Source organism: Peromyscus californicus, unplaced genomic scaffold (genome assembly GCF_007827085.1).
Source record: "Peromyscus californicus insignis strain IS unplaced genomic scaffold, ASM782708v3 Scaffold_17__1_contigs__length_78620276, whole genome shotgun sequence".
In the NCBI taxonomy this organism is placed as follows: Eukaryota; Metazoa; Chordata; class Mammalia; order Rodentia; family Cricetidae; genus Peromyscus; species Peromyscus californicus.
In genome coordinates this window covers 46,678,517-46,693,747 of record NW_026294469.1, presented here as the reverse complement: position 1 = coordinate 46,693,747, position 15,231 = coordinate 46,678,517, and the positions used below count along the sequence as shown (strand labels likewise).

General features: G+C 43.8%; 1 protein-coding gene across 1 annotated transcript in view; it reads left to right on the top strand.

Annotated features, from left to right (window-relative positions):
- Fbn2 (fibrillin 2) overlaps nucleotides 1–15,231 on the top strand; it is a 216,978-nt gene that overhangs the window by 185,982 nt on the left and 15,765 nt on the right. Inside the window, exons 56-59 of the mRNA XM_052742225.1 lie at nucleotides 9,806–9,931; nucleotides 11,164–11,370; nucleotides 12,545–12,670; nucleotides 14,304–14,426. Of these exons, the coding sequence (XP_052598185.1) occupies nucleotides 9,806–9,931; nucleotides 11,164–11,370; nucleotides 12,545–12,670; nucleotides 14,304–14,426 (582 nt within the window). The remainder of the gene's footprint in view (nucleotides 1–9,805; nucleotides 9,932–11,163; nucleotides 11,371–12,544; nucleotides 12,671–14,303; nucleotides 14,427–15,231) is intronic.

The window sequence follows — 15,231 nt, the reverse complement described above, 5'->3', positions numbered from 1 at the left end:
CAGAGCTAACACCGCTTCCCAGATAAACTAAATGGAAACCAGCTCTTTCCCAGGTTATGCCGAGGCCAGTGTTGGCCATCTCAGGGTCCAAGGCAGCCCATGAGGCTCTGGAGCGTGCAGTGGTGGTTTATGCTGCTGGGAATTGTGTCCACTTGTTGTGTGTGAGCTTCTGTGAGTCTAAAACATCAGACTTTGAAGTATAGAAAAACGTCCCTGAAATACCTCTGCTCCTGAAGCAAAATGAAAGCTTTGAGGTTAACAGTCTCACCCCTGTGTCCTCCCATGAGTGACAGGAACCCTTCAGGGGCAGTCCAGCAGCAACGTTACCTCTTCCTTGGTCGCTCATCATGTCTGAGTCTCATTGCATTCGCATTTCAGGGGGTGGGGCACAGAGCTATGACTTTGTGACACGTGCGAGTCTTGCCTTGTGCAAGCATGCATTATCCATGTCCTTCTTTCCTAACGTGCTGCCTGGCCCCTGAGCCGCTGCAGCAGCCCCCTGCACAAGCTTTCTCCTCCCTGAGAACAGGGACTGTTTAACTGAGACCCGCTACTCCCTAACCAACCTCTGCCACCTAGAGCAACTGAGTTATTTTTGGAGAAACAACCGTTATTAATAATTTCCCGTTCCTGCAAAAAGAAGACCAAAATCAAGAATAAGAATGAATCTACACACAGTTGTTCAAAGTTAGAACAGAGAGAGGCTGCCAGTGGACACCAGGGATGCCTTTAGGGGGGTGGAAATGTTAGAAGACTACATTGTGGTGACTGTTCCGCCAGCCCATAATTGACCAAAAACCAGTGAATTGTACACTGACAAATTTTATGGCATGCAAATTATACCTCAGTAAAGTTCAGTTTTTTTAAAAAAAAAATGAAGCTACCCCAGGGAAAGAGATACGGGATGTAGAACGTGGTACTGTTTGTACTAACAAAAAAAAATAAACGAATGAAACCACCAAAATATGCATCATGGATACATAGATAAATCCATTTGGCAAATTCCATGCTAGAAAATACATAGCTGTTAAAATGAGTATGATAAATGTATATCCATAGATACTGAGATAACCGTAAACATACAGAATGAAGCAATATAAAATAACATGTCATTTTATGGGAAATCGAAAGTCATATGTTTTCTATAGGTAGTGCAAGCAAGTGAATACATAGGATAAGTTTTAAAAAGAGAAATTGTGATTCAGGAATTAGCCACCAAAAAAAAAAAAAAAGATACTTAGATTAAAGGCTACTAATCTAGAGTGACTTTATCTCTCTGAAAATTTTGATCTTTGACAAGACTGAATTCCTAAATCGAATGTATAGCATAAATCTTAGAAATGCAGCTCCCTACTAAATTCTGTGTGGATTTCTAACATATTTGCATTGTCTCTTTCTGTCATGGCAACAAAATGAGATAATGTCTAAAGAGAAAAGGGTGTTTTGGTTCGTAGCTATAGATGTTCTAGTCCCTGACCGATGGCCCCACACTTTGAACTTACACCCAAGAATTATGCCACAAGAGGAAAAGTACTTATTAAGACCACAAAATCCAGGCCAAAGAAATGAGGCAGGCTCTGGGGTCCTATAGTCCCCATAGGGAACAAGTCTTCGTTGACCCTGGCACCTCCTTGTTATACCCCACCTCCTCAAGGTTTCACTACAACTCACTAGTCCCGCATGGTGGCTAACCTTCAGCATATCAGCCTTTAGGGGACATTGAGTATCCACACTACAGCATGCAGTGTCTTGTAATTTAACGAACATTTTTTAATGACAGTTAGGGTTTTTGTTTGTTTGTTTAAGTGTTTAATTATTCCATGACTGTTTCAGAATCACTGTTATCCAAGATCCATCCATTCAGGGAATTAACTTAGTCTCCTAAGTCAAAACATGTGTTCCTCAAATCTAGCACATGACCCAATTCTAACATGTGGGAAGGAGGAAATAACTGTCCTGATTACTGCACCTGAGACACTTTTCCTTTGTTTTAAGTCAGACTGTAAGCTATTAGTCTAATTCTATCTGGCTAACGTACCTAGAAATATGTTTTGCTTTATTGACATGGAAATTTCCCATTCTTTATCACTGTCAGGCTCTCTCGTTATAATGCCAGTACATTTGTCTGTTTCCTGGGGAACAAGGGTAGACACCAGGATGAACCCTCCCAAACTGTTGCAAAGGAGCAGAATAACTCCAAAAAGGGTTTCATGCTTAGTCCCTCATTTTCTTTTTGGGGGATGTGGGAAGAAAGGCATCTCCTCTAATCCTAATATTTTATGATCTTGTTGATGGGCAGCATTTTGTATCTGTACTTTTTGTGGTTAAAATACACAATAAAAGATGTAAGCCCCAAGGCCTGGCATAGGGGCTCAAGCTGTGACACTAGCGCTTGGGACCACGTGTTCAAAGCCAGCCTGGGCTACGTCATAAGAATCAGGTTTTGAAGTTTCTCAAACCCTCAAGCTTTTCATTATAGCACACTGGTGGTGGAACAGTAGACAAAAGCTTTTTGGACCACCGGAAAGACGCTATGGAAAAGTCCATTTGATGCAGGTGGTATGGTTTCGAAATTAGAAATCCCACACAAATAACAAAATATTATAAAAAATAAAAAGCATTTGCAAAATTTCAGGGTGGAAAATAAAGTCATTTGGAAAATGAAAAATATACATGCATGACCTTGGAGTCCAAGAAAATGTCTCAAAAAAAAGTCAATTGTAATAAAAATATAAAACATGGCAAGCTGAGGACATTGTGTAGGACATAGAAAAAAAACCAGAAAGAAAACTATAAAATTAACCAGAGGTGGAAACTTGATCCTGCAATATATTATAATCAAGCAATCATCTCTTGAATAAATCACAAATTCCGAAATCTAATAAATAGGAAAAATATACCAAGATCATTACATTTGATTGAAAACGGATTCATAAGCATCTGAGACTGTAATTTAGGAGAAGGCAGTTTATTTTAAAGATGATGGAATAAAGATATGTCCTTCTCAACCTTGAAGACAATGTTGTGGGAGAAGATGAGTACTCGACTCTGTGGACTCAAAGACCCAGTCACCGCAGACTTTGAAGGGTGCTATTAGACAACACAGGTGTCTGGTGACATGTTCTCCTGCAGACCTTAGCCAACCATCTCAGTTTTCAAAAGTCTGATTAGCAGATCGGAGCACAGTGAAGAAGAGACGTGGCAGCCTTTTCCTGGAGGCTCCCTTCTACCCTGTAGTCTCAGGAAAGGGCGGATGTGAGAGATAGGCTGGCACCATGCTGTTTAATTGTCAACAGGCTGGTCTAGATGTGGAGATTTCTAGAGACCAGTCGAAAGGCAGAGGGACAAAGCAGTCACTAGAGAGCCTAAGGTTTTGTGCGCCGTCCGTGTGACCCAGACGGCAACGATCATCTGATGCAGCGCAGTGCCCCAGGGACACAAGGCATGACAGATTCGTTGAAGATGTTCGTAAGGAAATATGTGCATGGAAACCACAGATTATGCCGGCTTTCCCACAGTGACCTGCTGGGATACTTTTTCAACAAGTAAATAAATAAAGTCAAACTGCAGAAAACCTATTCAAGACCAAACAGTTTACACAAATACGCAGGTCACGTGTGCAGAGTAGAGGGGAGAGAGGGAGCAAGATAAGAAATAAACTCAAGACAACGGGAGAGAGAAAATGATTTAGAAAAATCACTTCAGCCATCTGTGAGAAAGACTGTTAAAGACCCAAATGGTTTAAAAGCTACTGAAATACAGAAGAAAAGACAATGTAATGGTAATCTAGCAAAACTCAGAAAAGAAATGCACCTGTTACAGGAGTTAAACATCACTTTGGAAGTAACAGAGTAGAAACGAAGGGCTGGGGAGATGGCTCGGCTGGTAGAGATGGAGTGCTTACTGTGCAGCATAGGACCCTAGTCCAGCTCTCAGCACCCAGGTGGAGTCTGGCTTTGCAGTGGGCACCTGGAATCCCAGCACTAGAGAGGGGAAAGCAGGGTTCTTGGGATGTGCTGACTAGCCAGACCAGCCAAAACGGTGGAAGCTAGGTTTAGTGAGAGACCTGTCTCAAAAAATAAAGCGAGCACAACACAGGAAGATACCCATGGTAACCTCCAGTCTCTGTGTGCCTGCACACATGCACATCGGCACGTGCTCGAAGACGTGTGTGTGTGTGTGTGTGTGTGTGTGTGTGTGCGCGCGCATTCACAAAATAAAAATGACAGAAAATACAATTAGAAATGTGGATATAGAATGGGTCAATAAAATGATCAAGTGGAAGACAGGTAGCCACAATATGTTTATAAATAAAATTCCTTTTAAAAAAGGAAAACTAGCTAATCATGATGGTGCCTGCCTTTAATCCCAGCACTCAGGAGGCAGAGGTAGGTGGATCTCTGTGAGTTGAAGGCCAGCCTGGTCTACAGAGCAAGTTCCAGGATGGCTAGGGTTGTTACATGGAAAAATCCTGTTTTGAAAAAAAAAAGCAAAAAAGGAAAACTAAGCAAAAAAAAAAAAAATCCCTGGGGTATATTTGAGTATTTTGGAGAAATTCTTCGGAAAGAGATTTAAATCTCCATCAAAAAGAGCACACTGCCTCATGAAAACCCTCACACAAGAGTCATCCATTAGTTTAATTATATTTATGAAACATTCATCATGTTTGTGGCACTGGCAGATACAGAATAAACTGGTTTCGTCTGAGGACGAACCCCTCACTTCCTCCCTGGCTTGGGACAAAGAAGCTTGGACAAATAAAGAGACAAATGATCATGGTAATGCCATACAGTGGTGATTAAGCCCTTGAAGGAAAATAAGTTTGGGGGACTGGGTAGGAGATACTGGAGAGCGTGCTCCAGAGTTTAATGAAATGACCCAGGAGCTGTGACGTGGGATGGAGAATGAAAGAAATATCGGCAACAATGTAGATCCTGTGGCAGGAGGGAAGGGCAGCAGCATCAGAGTCTGTGCCAGAGCATGGAACAAAGGGAGGCCAAAACATTGAAGTCGTGGTGGAGAGTCTGGCTTTGTAGCCAAAGCCAGAAGGCAGAGTGCTTTATTTGTAAGGCCTGGGATATGCCATGAACACGAGGAGCCTAGTTGTAAGTCTTTGGCTGGCCTATAACCTTGGGTAAATTAGATTAATGTGTCTCAGATTCCTGGTGCTAAAATAAATTGTAATCGTGAGGACACTTACCTCATAGGGTTGCTGTCATGGCTAACTTAGGACAGAGATGAGCAGATGGTAAAGTTTCGATTAAATGCTAGCATTGTTATCCTCTAATTGACTTTGGAAGGGGGGGGGCGCGGGGCTTTCGAGACAGGGTTTCTCTGTGTAGTTTTGGTGCCTGTCCTGGATCTCGCTCTGTAGACCAGACTGACCTCAAACTCACAGAGATCTGCCTTGCTCTGCCTCCCGAGAGCTGGGATTAAAGGCATGCACCGCCACCCCCTCCACCCCACCCCACCTCTCCACCCCACCGCCAGCTCTAACTGACGTTTTTTAGAGCACTCTGGCAGCCTTGTTAAGTGGTGCATTTGAAGGGGGAAGAAGCTGAATTAGTGATGTCATTTAGGTGGCCACTGAAAAAAAATCATCCAGGTTGGGGCCATGGTTATGCAGACAGACCTAGAATAAACAATGAACTAATCAACATCCAGGATTGCTGATGGATGCATGACAGGGTGGATGAAGGAAAGAAGTATAAAAGATGAGAAGGATTTTTACTTGAGTAAGTTGATTGGATAGTGTTACTGCAAACGTGTATGGAAAAGACTAGAAAAAGTAAATATGGTTAGGTACGCAAATGACTGAGATGTGTCAATATGTGTGACTGCGGAATGTGTTGGATATATTTCACATCCCACTGGTATTATTACACATACAAACATTCATGAGGCAGAGGTATAAATTGCTGACATACATATTGTTAAATGGAATTGGCATGGACACCGGGAAGGGGGTCATAGGGAAGGGAAGAGGCAGCAACTGAGCTCTGGGAACTCCACTATTTAGGGCAGCTGAAAACCCATGGGAAATGGAAACAGAGTGGCCAGCAGGAAAGGATACCCTGTGGGATGTCATGCTGTGTGGGGCATTTACCCACCAACCCCACAGCTCCCCAGAGTTTTCTTGAGTGCCAGCAGCAGGAAACATTAGATAGAAGGATTTATTGTGGAGACTATTGCAGAGATAAACAGAAAATAAAGGACAGCCTCGAGAGGGCCTAGAACCTTTTCCAATGGGCCCCGACTATCTCTGCCCCAGGGTTTTTACAGAGACGCCAAGGGGTGGAGCAAAAGATCTCCTCCCCCAGCACAGCCAAGTGCAGACCATCCCAGACACCTGCACTCAGGCCCGTGGTCTAATCATCCTCTATGCGGACCTGCTGGGTAAAGCCACGAGGAACCCGAGAACGGGCTCCCACAATGCTGTCCTGAGAATATGGAGAACTGGTCATTGGGTAGGTAGTCAGGGAGTCCGTTTTGCAAGGTGTTACGGAGCGGAAGAGTCAGATGCAGACAGCAATGTGACAGTTGGATTTGGTGGCCTTTCAGGAAGTGTCAGTGGAGGGAGACAGAGCAGGGGCGTAAAGCGAAGAATCAGAGGTGCGGAAGTGGGATGGGCAGTTACAGAGCCTTCCTTCCAGTTTTGTCCCCCGTAGAGAATGTGATGATGTGACGGTAACCAGAGTCGTCATGTGTGACTGAGAAGTGTTGCGTTCTGGTTTGGGTTTTCAAGGTAGAAGTTACTGGGTGTGATTTCCTAAGAAGGGAGAACCGTGAGATCTTGGAAGACACAAACGAAGTGCTGGCCTTGGAACACAGCGAAGGCCTCATCTTGTGGAAAGGGAGAAAAAGCTGAGAGTGAGGATAGTCCCCAGTAGGACAGTCACATACCATTCTCAGTGCTGCGGCTGCATAGACACTAGGGACTGTCGTGGGATGGTCCCCAGAAGTCCAAGTTCCATGGTGCCCAGACTCATGAATGAATTGAGAACTGTCTGGAGCATCGTACCCCTCTGGGTGGTACTGCTGTGGGTCAGACACAGAATGGGAAGAGGACATGAGCACAGGAAGAGCCATAGGCATGGAAATGGGAGTGGTTGGTGCAGAAACTGTCCAAGAAGAGACAGTGGATGTTGGGAATCAAAATGCCCTGGGTGATGAAGCGCCATACTAAGACACACCCTGTGACAGCTGCAGAGTCTGGCAGTGGTGGGGAATTCGGCTTTTTGCCCTTTTTTTCTTTTTTTAAAATTCTCATTACCAGTGGCAGTAAAGTAAAGTCATGGTAGAACTTGAGGCACATCAAGTAGTCACTCAAATATCAGAGCTTAGGTTAGGCGGTACATCCAGCTAAAGCTCTCCTGAAGAAATCAATTTCCGCTGTTAAATTATAAATCACTATAAATACATTAAACTGGGTGGTGGCAGCACATGCCTTTGATTCCAGCACCAAGGGAGGGAGAGTACAGGGGGGAAGGCAAGGGATGGGGGCGGTGGCAGGCAGAGGCAGGCAGATCTGAGTTCAAGGCCAGTCTGGTCTACAGAGCAAGTTCTGGGACAGCCAGGGCTACACAGAGAAACCTTGTCTCAAAAAAAATAATAATAATAACCATGTATATATATGGAGAGAGAGAAGTCACAGCATGAGAGAAAGGATCAGTTCTAGGATGGTAGACCTGAGCCCTCAGATTCTAGAAACAACAAACTAAAACGTGCAAAATTCATAATTTAGCTCATCATTTTTGTGAGTACTTTAAAATTTCCATAAGGCTTTTTTCCCTGAAACTGAATATCTACATAAAAGTTACATCATTGTGAGTTTCAAAACACTAAAAACAAAATGAAAATACTCAGCTCTTCCAGAAAAAAAAAAAAAAAAACTAGAATCCATTCAAAATGAAATAATCTTGAACTAAAATTTTAAACTCGATGGAGTTTAAGAACAGTCAAAATAAGGCATTGTCAAAAGTCTGTTTGGGAATTTATTTCATATTCACATGCCCTCTCTGAACTAGTTAACAAACTATATAATCAAGAGACAGTCATTACATGTATGTAGTAACACGGCCTCTCACAAGCATACAAAGTTCTGGTTAAAAACTTTGGAACAGATCCCACCCTTGGGTCAGGACCGGAGGAGGCTGAGGCAAAAAGATGGCAAGTTCAAATTCGTCCTAGACTACAGAGTCAGGTTAAGCCAGTCTGAGCAATCTAGTAAGACTTTGTTTCAAAATATAAAGGGACCTAGAGACAATAGCCCAGTGGTAGAATGTTTACCTAGCATGCACAGGGTACTAGATTCAATATATAGGATCAAAAAGATACAAAGTTCTACTTGACTCTGGCAGAAAATCAATAAAGCAACATTTTTAAATCATTTAAAGGCTGCTGCTTAGAAGAGTGGCAAGAACATGGTAATTTCCAAACCTGGGTTGGAGATGCAAGGAAAGCATAAAAAGTAGATTGATTCAATAGATGTTAAGAGAGTGAGGCAACAGCATAGTAAATATGAAATAATTTGAAACATATGAAATGGCAGGTAAGAATGAAATCGTAAGTATAAATGGTTTCAATTGCTAGATGAAAGAAGAATGCATTTTTACAATTCTTTTTAAGTTCAGCTAAATGTTTCTTTTTTTGTAAGAAACCTACCTAAATCAAAGAGTGAGATGATGGTTTGAAAATAAAGAGATGGGAAAGATATTCAAGGCAAATGTTAATAGAAAGAGAACACAAAAAAGATGTCAGAAAACTGAAGACTAAAAACTAAAATGTATAAAAGAAGCAATTTATCAAAAAGATGAAGTTGTCGTGAGCTCCTGCTGTGGGATGGTCTGTATGTCAAATGTGTTGCTGATTGGTCAATAAATAAATCACTGGTTGGCCCGTGGCCAGGCAGGAAGTATAGGCGGGACAGGGAGGAGAATAGAGCTGGGAAGTGGAAGGCTGAGTCAGAGAGACACTGCCAGCCACCATGATGAGAAACAGCATGTGAAGATACCGGTAAGCCACGAGCCATGTGGCAAGGTATAGATTAATAGAAATGGATTAATTTAAGCTGTAAGAACAGTTAACAAGAAGCCTGCCATGGCCATACAGTTTGTAATCAATATAAGTCTCTGTGTTTACTTGATCGGGTTTGAGCGGCTTGGGACTGGCGGGTGAGAGAGATTTGCCCTGACTGTGGGTCAGGCAGGAAAACTCTAGCAACAAGCTCCCTTATGTTGAAAACAGCTTTGAGAAATCATCCAATACAATTGACAAAATGCTGTACAAACGGAGTAAGGATAGCGGGAACTTTTATAATTAAGTTTGGGTTTGTCTTTGTTATCTATTTGTTGCCAAGCTCCCTACATTCTCTGTCCCATCAACTGCCCTCAGAGACCACAGCTGGCCCTGTGATTTCACTCAAAAAGCTTTCATCCCTGGTTGCCACCATCTCAACAGACCATCCCTCTTCCACGTGACTCCAGTCCCCCTCCCACATAATTCTTCCTCTCCTGGTCGGATGTCTCAGGGAAGAGCTCTCCCTCCCATTGCGACTCTGTGAGAATGCCATCCCTCTTCTACAGGGGTAGGGTCAAGAAGGAAACTTTACAAAAGGAACCCCCTCAATGGACGAGGTACAGGGGGTGCCATAGTCAGATGCCGTAGTCATATGGGACGTGATGTATCCCATCTTACTGGTATTTTGTCAAGGAATTTTAAGTAAGGTGTAACCACTGGAAGATAGGTAAAAAAATGTGTGGTTTTACAAGCTGCTCATTGCTTATATTATTTTTTTTCTATGAAGATGAAAACGAATGCAGAACCAAGCCAGGTATCTGTGAAAATGGACGTTGTGTTAACATCATTGGGAGCTACAGATGTGAGTGCAACGAAGGATTCCAGTCAAGCTCCTCCGGCACCGAATGCCTTGGTAAGCAAGTATAGGAATATTTTCCTTGGTAAGCAAAACATGTTTATGACGTCATCAGAGAAGGGCTCCGCACATGTATTCTTGTCCGGTGAGCCTCATAAGCACAGTACTCTCCATGCCTCTGCCCACGGGTATACGTCTATTAAAATGATATATTTATATGCCTGTCATACATGCACATGTAATGTAAATAACAACCTGAAATAGTCTTTCCAAAATTACGATTAATTAAGCTCCGTGGAAAATGTGACTTTACTAAGGCTTACGCGAGGAAATGACTTAATTCCAAAAGAAAATATTTGCAGTGTGAGGTAGGCTCTGCCAATATTAATGCACAGCAGACACCACATTTCCAAAGTGCAAGGGAGGTTAATTTTTATATTACAGTCCAGAAAAATGTTCTACAAAATATTTTCTGGGGGAAATATGAACCTCATGGGCACTCCATCACACTAAACCAATGCTGCAATGTGGACATTCCTGGAGCTGTTGCAGTTAATGGCGGCAGCTGTAGGGTGTGGTCGAATTTGAAGGAACCAGGTAAAGAAGAGTGATCAACTGGCCAGTGGCTTGATGCGGCCAGACATCAGAGGTGCATCAACATGCTGCTTCCAATCCTAGGAAGATTTTTATACTCAACATAGTGTATTTTATGTCCTGTTATTTCCAATCTAGACCTTCCCTGGTAATGAGTCTTTGAAGAAATAGCAAAGATACCCTACAAAGAATATGTTTTCTGTTCATATTACCATTTTACTAGCACACTTGGCTTATTATGCCTTACTGAAGAAGAAACCCCTGAACTTACATTAGTACACTATCTATAATGTACTCAGTCCTTTCACTGTAGAAAATAATGGAATAAGCACCACATTCATAACATAGTCTTGAATTTAATTTTTCAGTAATTCTTACCTGTCATTATTTTATCTAAAAGGAAATAAATGTATGTGGTGTTTCTTTCATTGGGGTCCTGACAGTCATGACTTTCACTGTATTGAAAAGAATGAATATTGAGTAAATTTGTCAAGTTTAATCATCTGTTGGTGGTATAAGCACCATGGAGGTGTAATGTCAACAAGACCTTATAATCACTAAGTGTAGACTGCTCACGTAAGAAGAATACTTTCAGTGTTGAAGGTTGTGGCTGAGGAGGAGAGCATGACTGTCCACTGAAAACCAAGCTGATGGCTCCTTGACCTTGACTCTCGTCTCCCTGGTGTTTGTTGCAGACAACCGGCAGGGCCTGTGCTTTGCAGAGGTGTTGCAGACCATGTGTCAAATGGCGTCCAGCAGCCGCAACCTCGTCACGAAGTCAGAATGCTGCTGTGACGGCGGCCGAGGTTGGGGCCACCAGTGTGAGCTCTGCCCGCTTCCCGGAACTGCCCAGTACAAAAAGATATGTCCTCATGGCCCAGGCTACGCCACTGATGGAAGAGGTGATCAGCTGGGGGGTGCTTCGGGGATTATGTTTTCATACATCCAAATTAGTTTAAAAGAAACGTGAAAAAGTAATCCTCACTATTCAACTTGCTAGTGTGGAAGTATCCAGAAAATAGGATGAATACCTACCTACACTCAGGTGAGCAACATTTCTTGGAACAAGGCGAGGGTAGTTCAGAGGTTACTAACCCCCACGGCCTTTGGGATCAGGTAGGTTTGTGTGCCATTTTCTTGAGGACATTCTTTACTGTTACCATAGTTTTGTGCTTCCGTCTCCTCATCTGCTAAGTGAGGATTGTAAAGTCTTCCATGGGTTTGATGTAGGAATAGATCTCTTCAATTTTGTGAAGCATGGCCTGGAGGGATAGCTGGGTGGGTCAAGTGCCTTGCAAGCATGAAGGCATGAGTTAAATTCCCAGGACCTGCATTTTAAAAGGCCAAGAGTGGTAGGGAGATGAAAACAGGTGGGTCCCTAAGGTTCCCTGGCCAGCCAGCCAGGCCCGCTTGGGGGGTTCCCCTGGCTTCCACACACACCTGTACACACACACACCCCCCACACACACACACTCTCTTTTATAACGCATTACACAATGTTCTTGTGATTCACGTACAGAGCACACATAAGTGCGGCGGTGTTTTAGATGGAATGATGATAGGATTACTCTTTCACATTTCTGTTAGCCTGATTGCCAACAGAAGCTTCCCTTTAGAATCTAAGGCCGATGGGAACTGGAGGCCCAAGTCTATATAGAGTCAATTACCACATATTTCAGAAGAGTCATACTTCAAAGAGGTAGCTTTCTAATATATGTATATTTAAAAAGGTAGTAACTCTCACTTAGCACGGAAAATGCACAGTCCAGCGTGGGCCTTGCAGCATAGCCTTCCCTTGTTTGTCTCTCCCCGCTCCTCAGTTGGTTTGTCTCTCCCCGCTCCTCAGTTGGTTTGTCTCTCCCCACTCCTCAGTTGGTTTGTCTCTCCCCGCTCCTCAGTTGGTTTTGTTCCCCTCCCACGTTGCCGTTCCCTGAACAGTGAGAAAGGACTCTGGAGGTTCTGCGGGTGTCCGCTGCCATCTCACGCCAGTCCCTTCGTCCCTCCTCACTTCCGGCCATCTCCACTGTGCAGACGTTGACTCCTGTTCCTCCTTCTCTCTCTTCCCTCACCGCACAGACATCGACGAGTGTAAGGTGATGCCGAGCCTCTGCACTAACGGCCAGTGCGTCAACACCATGGGCACCTTCCGCTGCTTCTGCAAGGTTGGCTACACCACCGACATCAGCGGGACAGCTTGCGTAGGTAAGATGAGGTTGCGCCCGCACCGTCTGGTGACCCCTGCTTCCTCCAGACCGAGTGCGGTCGGGTCGGCGAAGCGCTTGTCTGTGCGGCTCTCCCTGGAGGATGCCAGACTTGCCAGTGATGCTGTTCTGAACAACGGAGTTCTTACCTTTCCCTTAACTGTGTGGGATTCAGGGTCCAGTTCATCTCGAATTCTGTGCAGTCAGGGAAACATAAAAATTGACAAATGTGCTTTCAACATTTTCTATTTTAATTTAAAATTTACAAGTGTGCATTTAGTTGGTGAAAAAAATAGACTTTTCTTGTGAATCCAGTGTGTTTGTGTGTGAAACAGAATGCATTTCTACAATTTTTCATGAAAAGAAGCAAGTCGGGGCATCATGTAAACTCTCTCCTTGCAGAGCAGTCTCGCTACAGCATCTTTGGGCTGTTTTACAACATATTTTTCTTGAATTTTTTTATCATCTGATTGGTGGCTAACAGAAGGCTGGAGAGTAGCCTTTTTTTTTTCCTTGTCTCTCAAACATTTCTTAGTTTCTTGGTATTTCCTCAGCTTTGGCTGCATCCTCTTAAATTGCCTATTTTAGTAACAAGTACCTGGCGTAAAAACATTAAGAAAAACCAACTAACTGACCCTTTGTAAGCATCTGACTCACACAGTAGAAAGAGCAGACAGGGGAGTAGCCAGGAGTAGGTTGTTAGTCAAGAGATGTCTGCATGCCATAGGCATCCACCCAGTGAGCTCTGTGGAGGAAACGGAAGTGGCCTGCTGGCGGTCATAGACCTGGCCGTAAAGAGGTGGCCCATCCCTGTGAGGACCTTCAGTATGGCTTAACAGTAAGAGTCTGTAAATGGACAGCGGAGTGTAGAAAGGCCACAATGGAACATTACCCTGGGGCCAAAAATAAAATAAAAAAGAGGGAAATGTGTTGGGAGCCTCACAGGTGTATGGAGTGCTCAGAGGGCATCCATGAGAGGCTGCAATGGGAGCCGGTGGCTCAGACTAAACCCACACTGGAGAGACAATGAAGAAGAACTAGGAGTGTCCAGAAGGCTGGAGGTGGGAGAGTCCACTGATAAAGCCTCCAAGGTCTAATCCAGTCTAATTGATCTGAAGAGGAATTTTTTTGAGCCCAGACGGTTGTCTAGACATTACAAGATGTAGCCCCAATCTGTACATTGATCTTCAAAGTAAGCCAGTGGAGAATGGTAACAGATCTAAGAGCAATTAACAAGGTAACTCAGCCCGTGGGCTCTCTACAATCAGGAATTCCTTTGCCTGCCTCTGTTTCCAGTGCGGCCTTGAACTCACAGAGATCCAGACGGATCTCTGCCTCCCAACTGATAGGATTAAGGGTGTATGCCACCACTGTCTGGCCTCTCTATGTCTAATCTAGTGGCTGGCTCTGTCCTCTGATCCTCGGGTGAGCTTTATTGGTGTACACAATATATCACCACATAAACCAGTCTGCTACTTTAGAGAAAACTGCTCTAAGCATCGTTTCTCTTGGGCTGGATTCCACTGTAAATTGCATAGTAGAAGCCAGAAGGTTGAAGTAAGAATGTGGAGAGGGGAGAGGGGCTGGCCGTTTCTTGTAACCAGGGCTCTCATGTTCGTGTTACTTCCGCTCAGACCTCGATGAATGCTCACAGTCTCCAAAACCGTGCAACTTCATCTGCAAGAACACCGAGGGCAGTTACCAGTGCTCCTGTCCCCGGGGGTACGTCCTGCAGGAGGACGGAAAGACGTGCAAAGGTGAGGGGAATCTCAGTGGCCGCCGCCCTGGTCTCTCTCTTCAGTAACGTTTGCACATTAGTGATCAGAGTTGTAACCCAGGTTTCCCCTGTGTTAAAACACTGCTTCACAGATGCTGCACCAGGGCTCCCATTATAAAAGGAAAGGGACTTCAAAATCTAAGTCACACTGTTTCACTCCTTAGAAATTAAACACACACACACACACACACACACACACACACACACACACACACACACACACACACACACACTGGAGATTTCTTTGGATTTTTTTTTTCCAAGCCAGGAAACTCAAAATTACATCAAAGGAAAATGGATGGAACTGGATGTCATCACATCAAGCAAAATAAGCCAACCTCAGGAATGCAAATATGTTTTCTGACATGCACAGATTCTAGACTTTTTTTCCCAAGGAGTGTAAAAATGCCATAATGAAACCTACTACATTGTCTGCTGTCTTAAAATATTAATTTTAAGCCGGGCGGTGGTGGCGCACGCCTTTAATCCCAGGACTCGGGAGGCAGAGCCAGGCGGATCTCTGTGAGTTCGAGGCCAGCCCGGGCTACCAAGTGAGTCCCAGGAAAGGCGCAAAGCTACACAGAGAAACCCTGTCTCGAAAAACCAAAAAAAAAAAAAAAATATATTAATTTTAAAAAATTTTAAACTAAAAATTTAAAAGAAAATATGTATGACTGACGTGAAAGTTGAAGAACACTTTTGGGAAGATGGTCAGAGGCATGAGGGAGAAACAAGAAGAGATAATGGGTGTAAATTTGGGGAGATGGTCAGAGGCATGAGGGAGA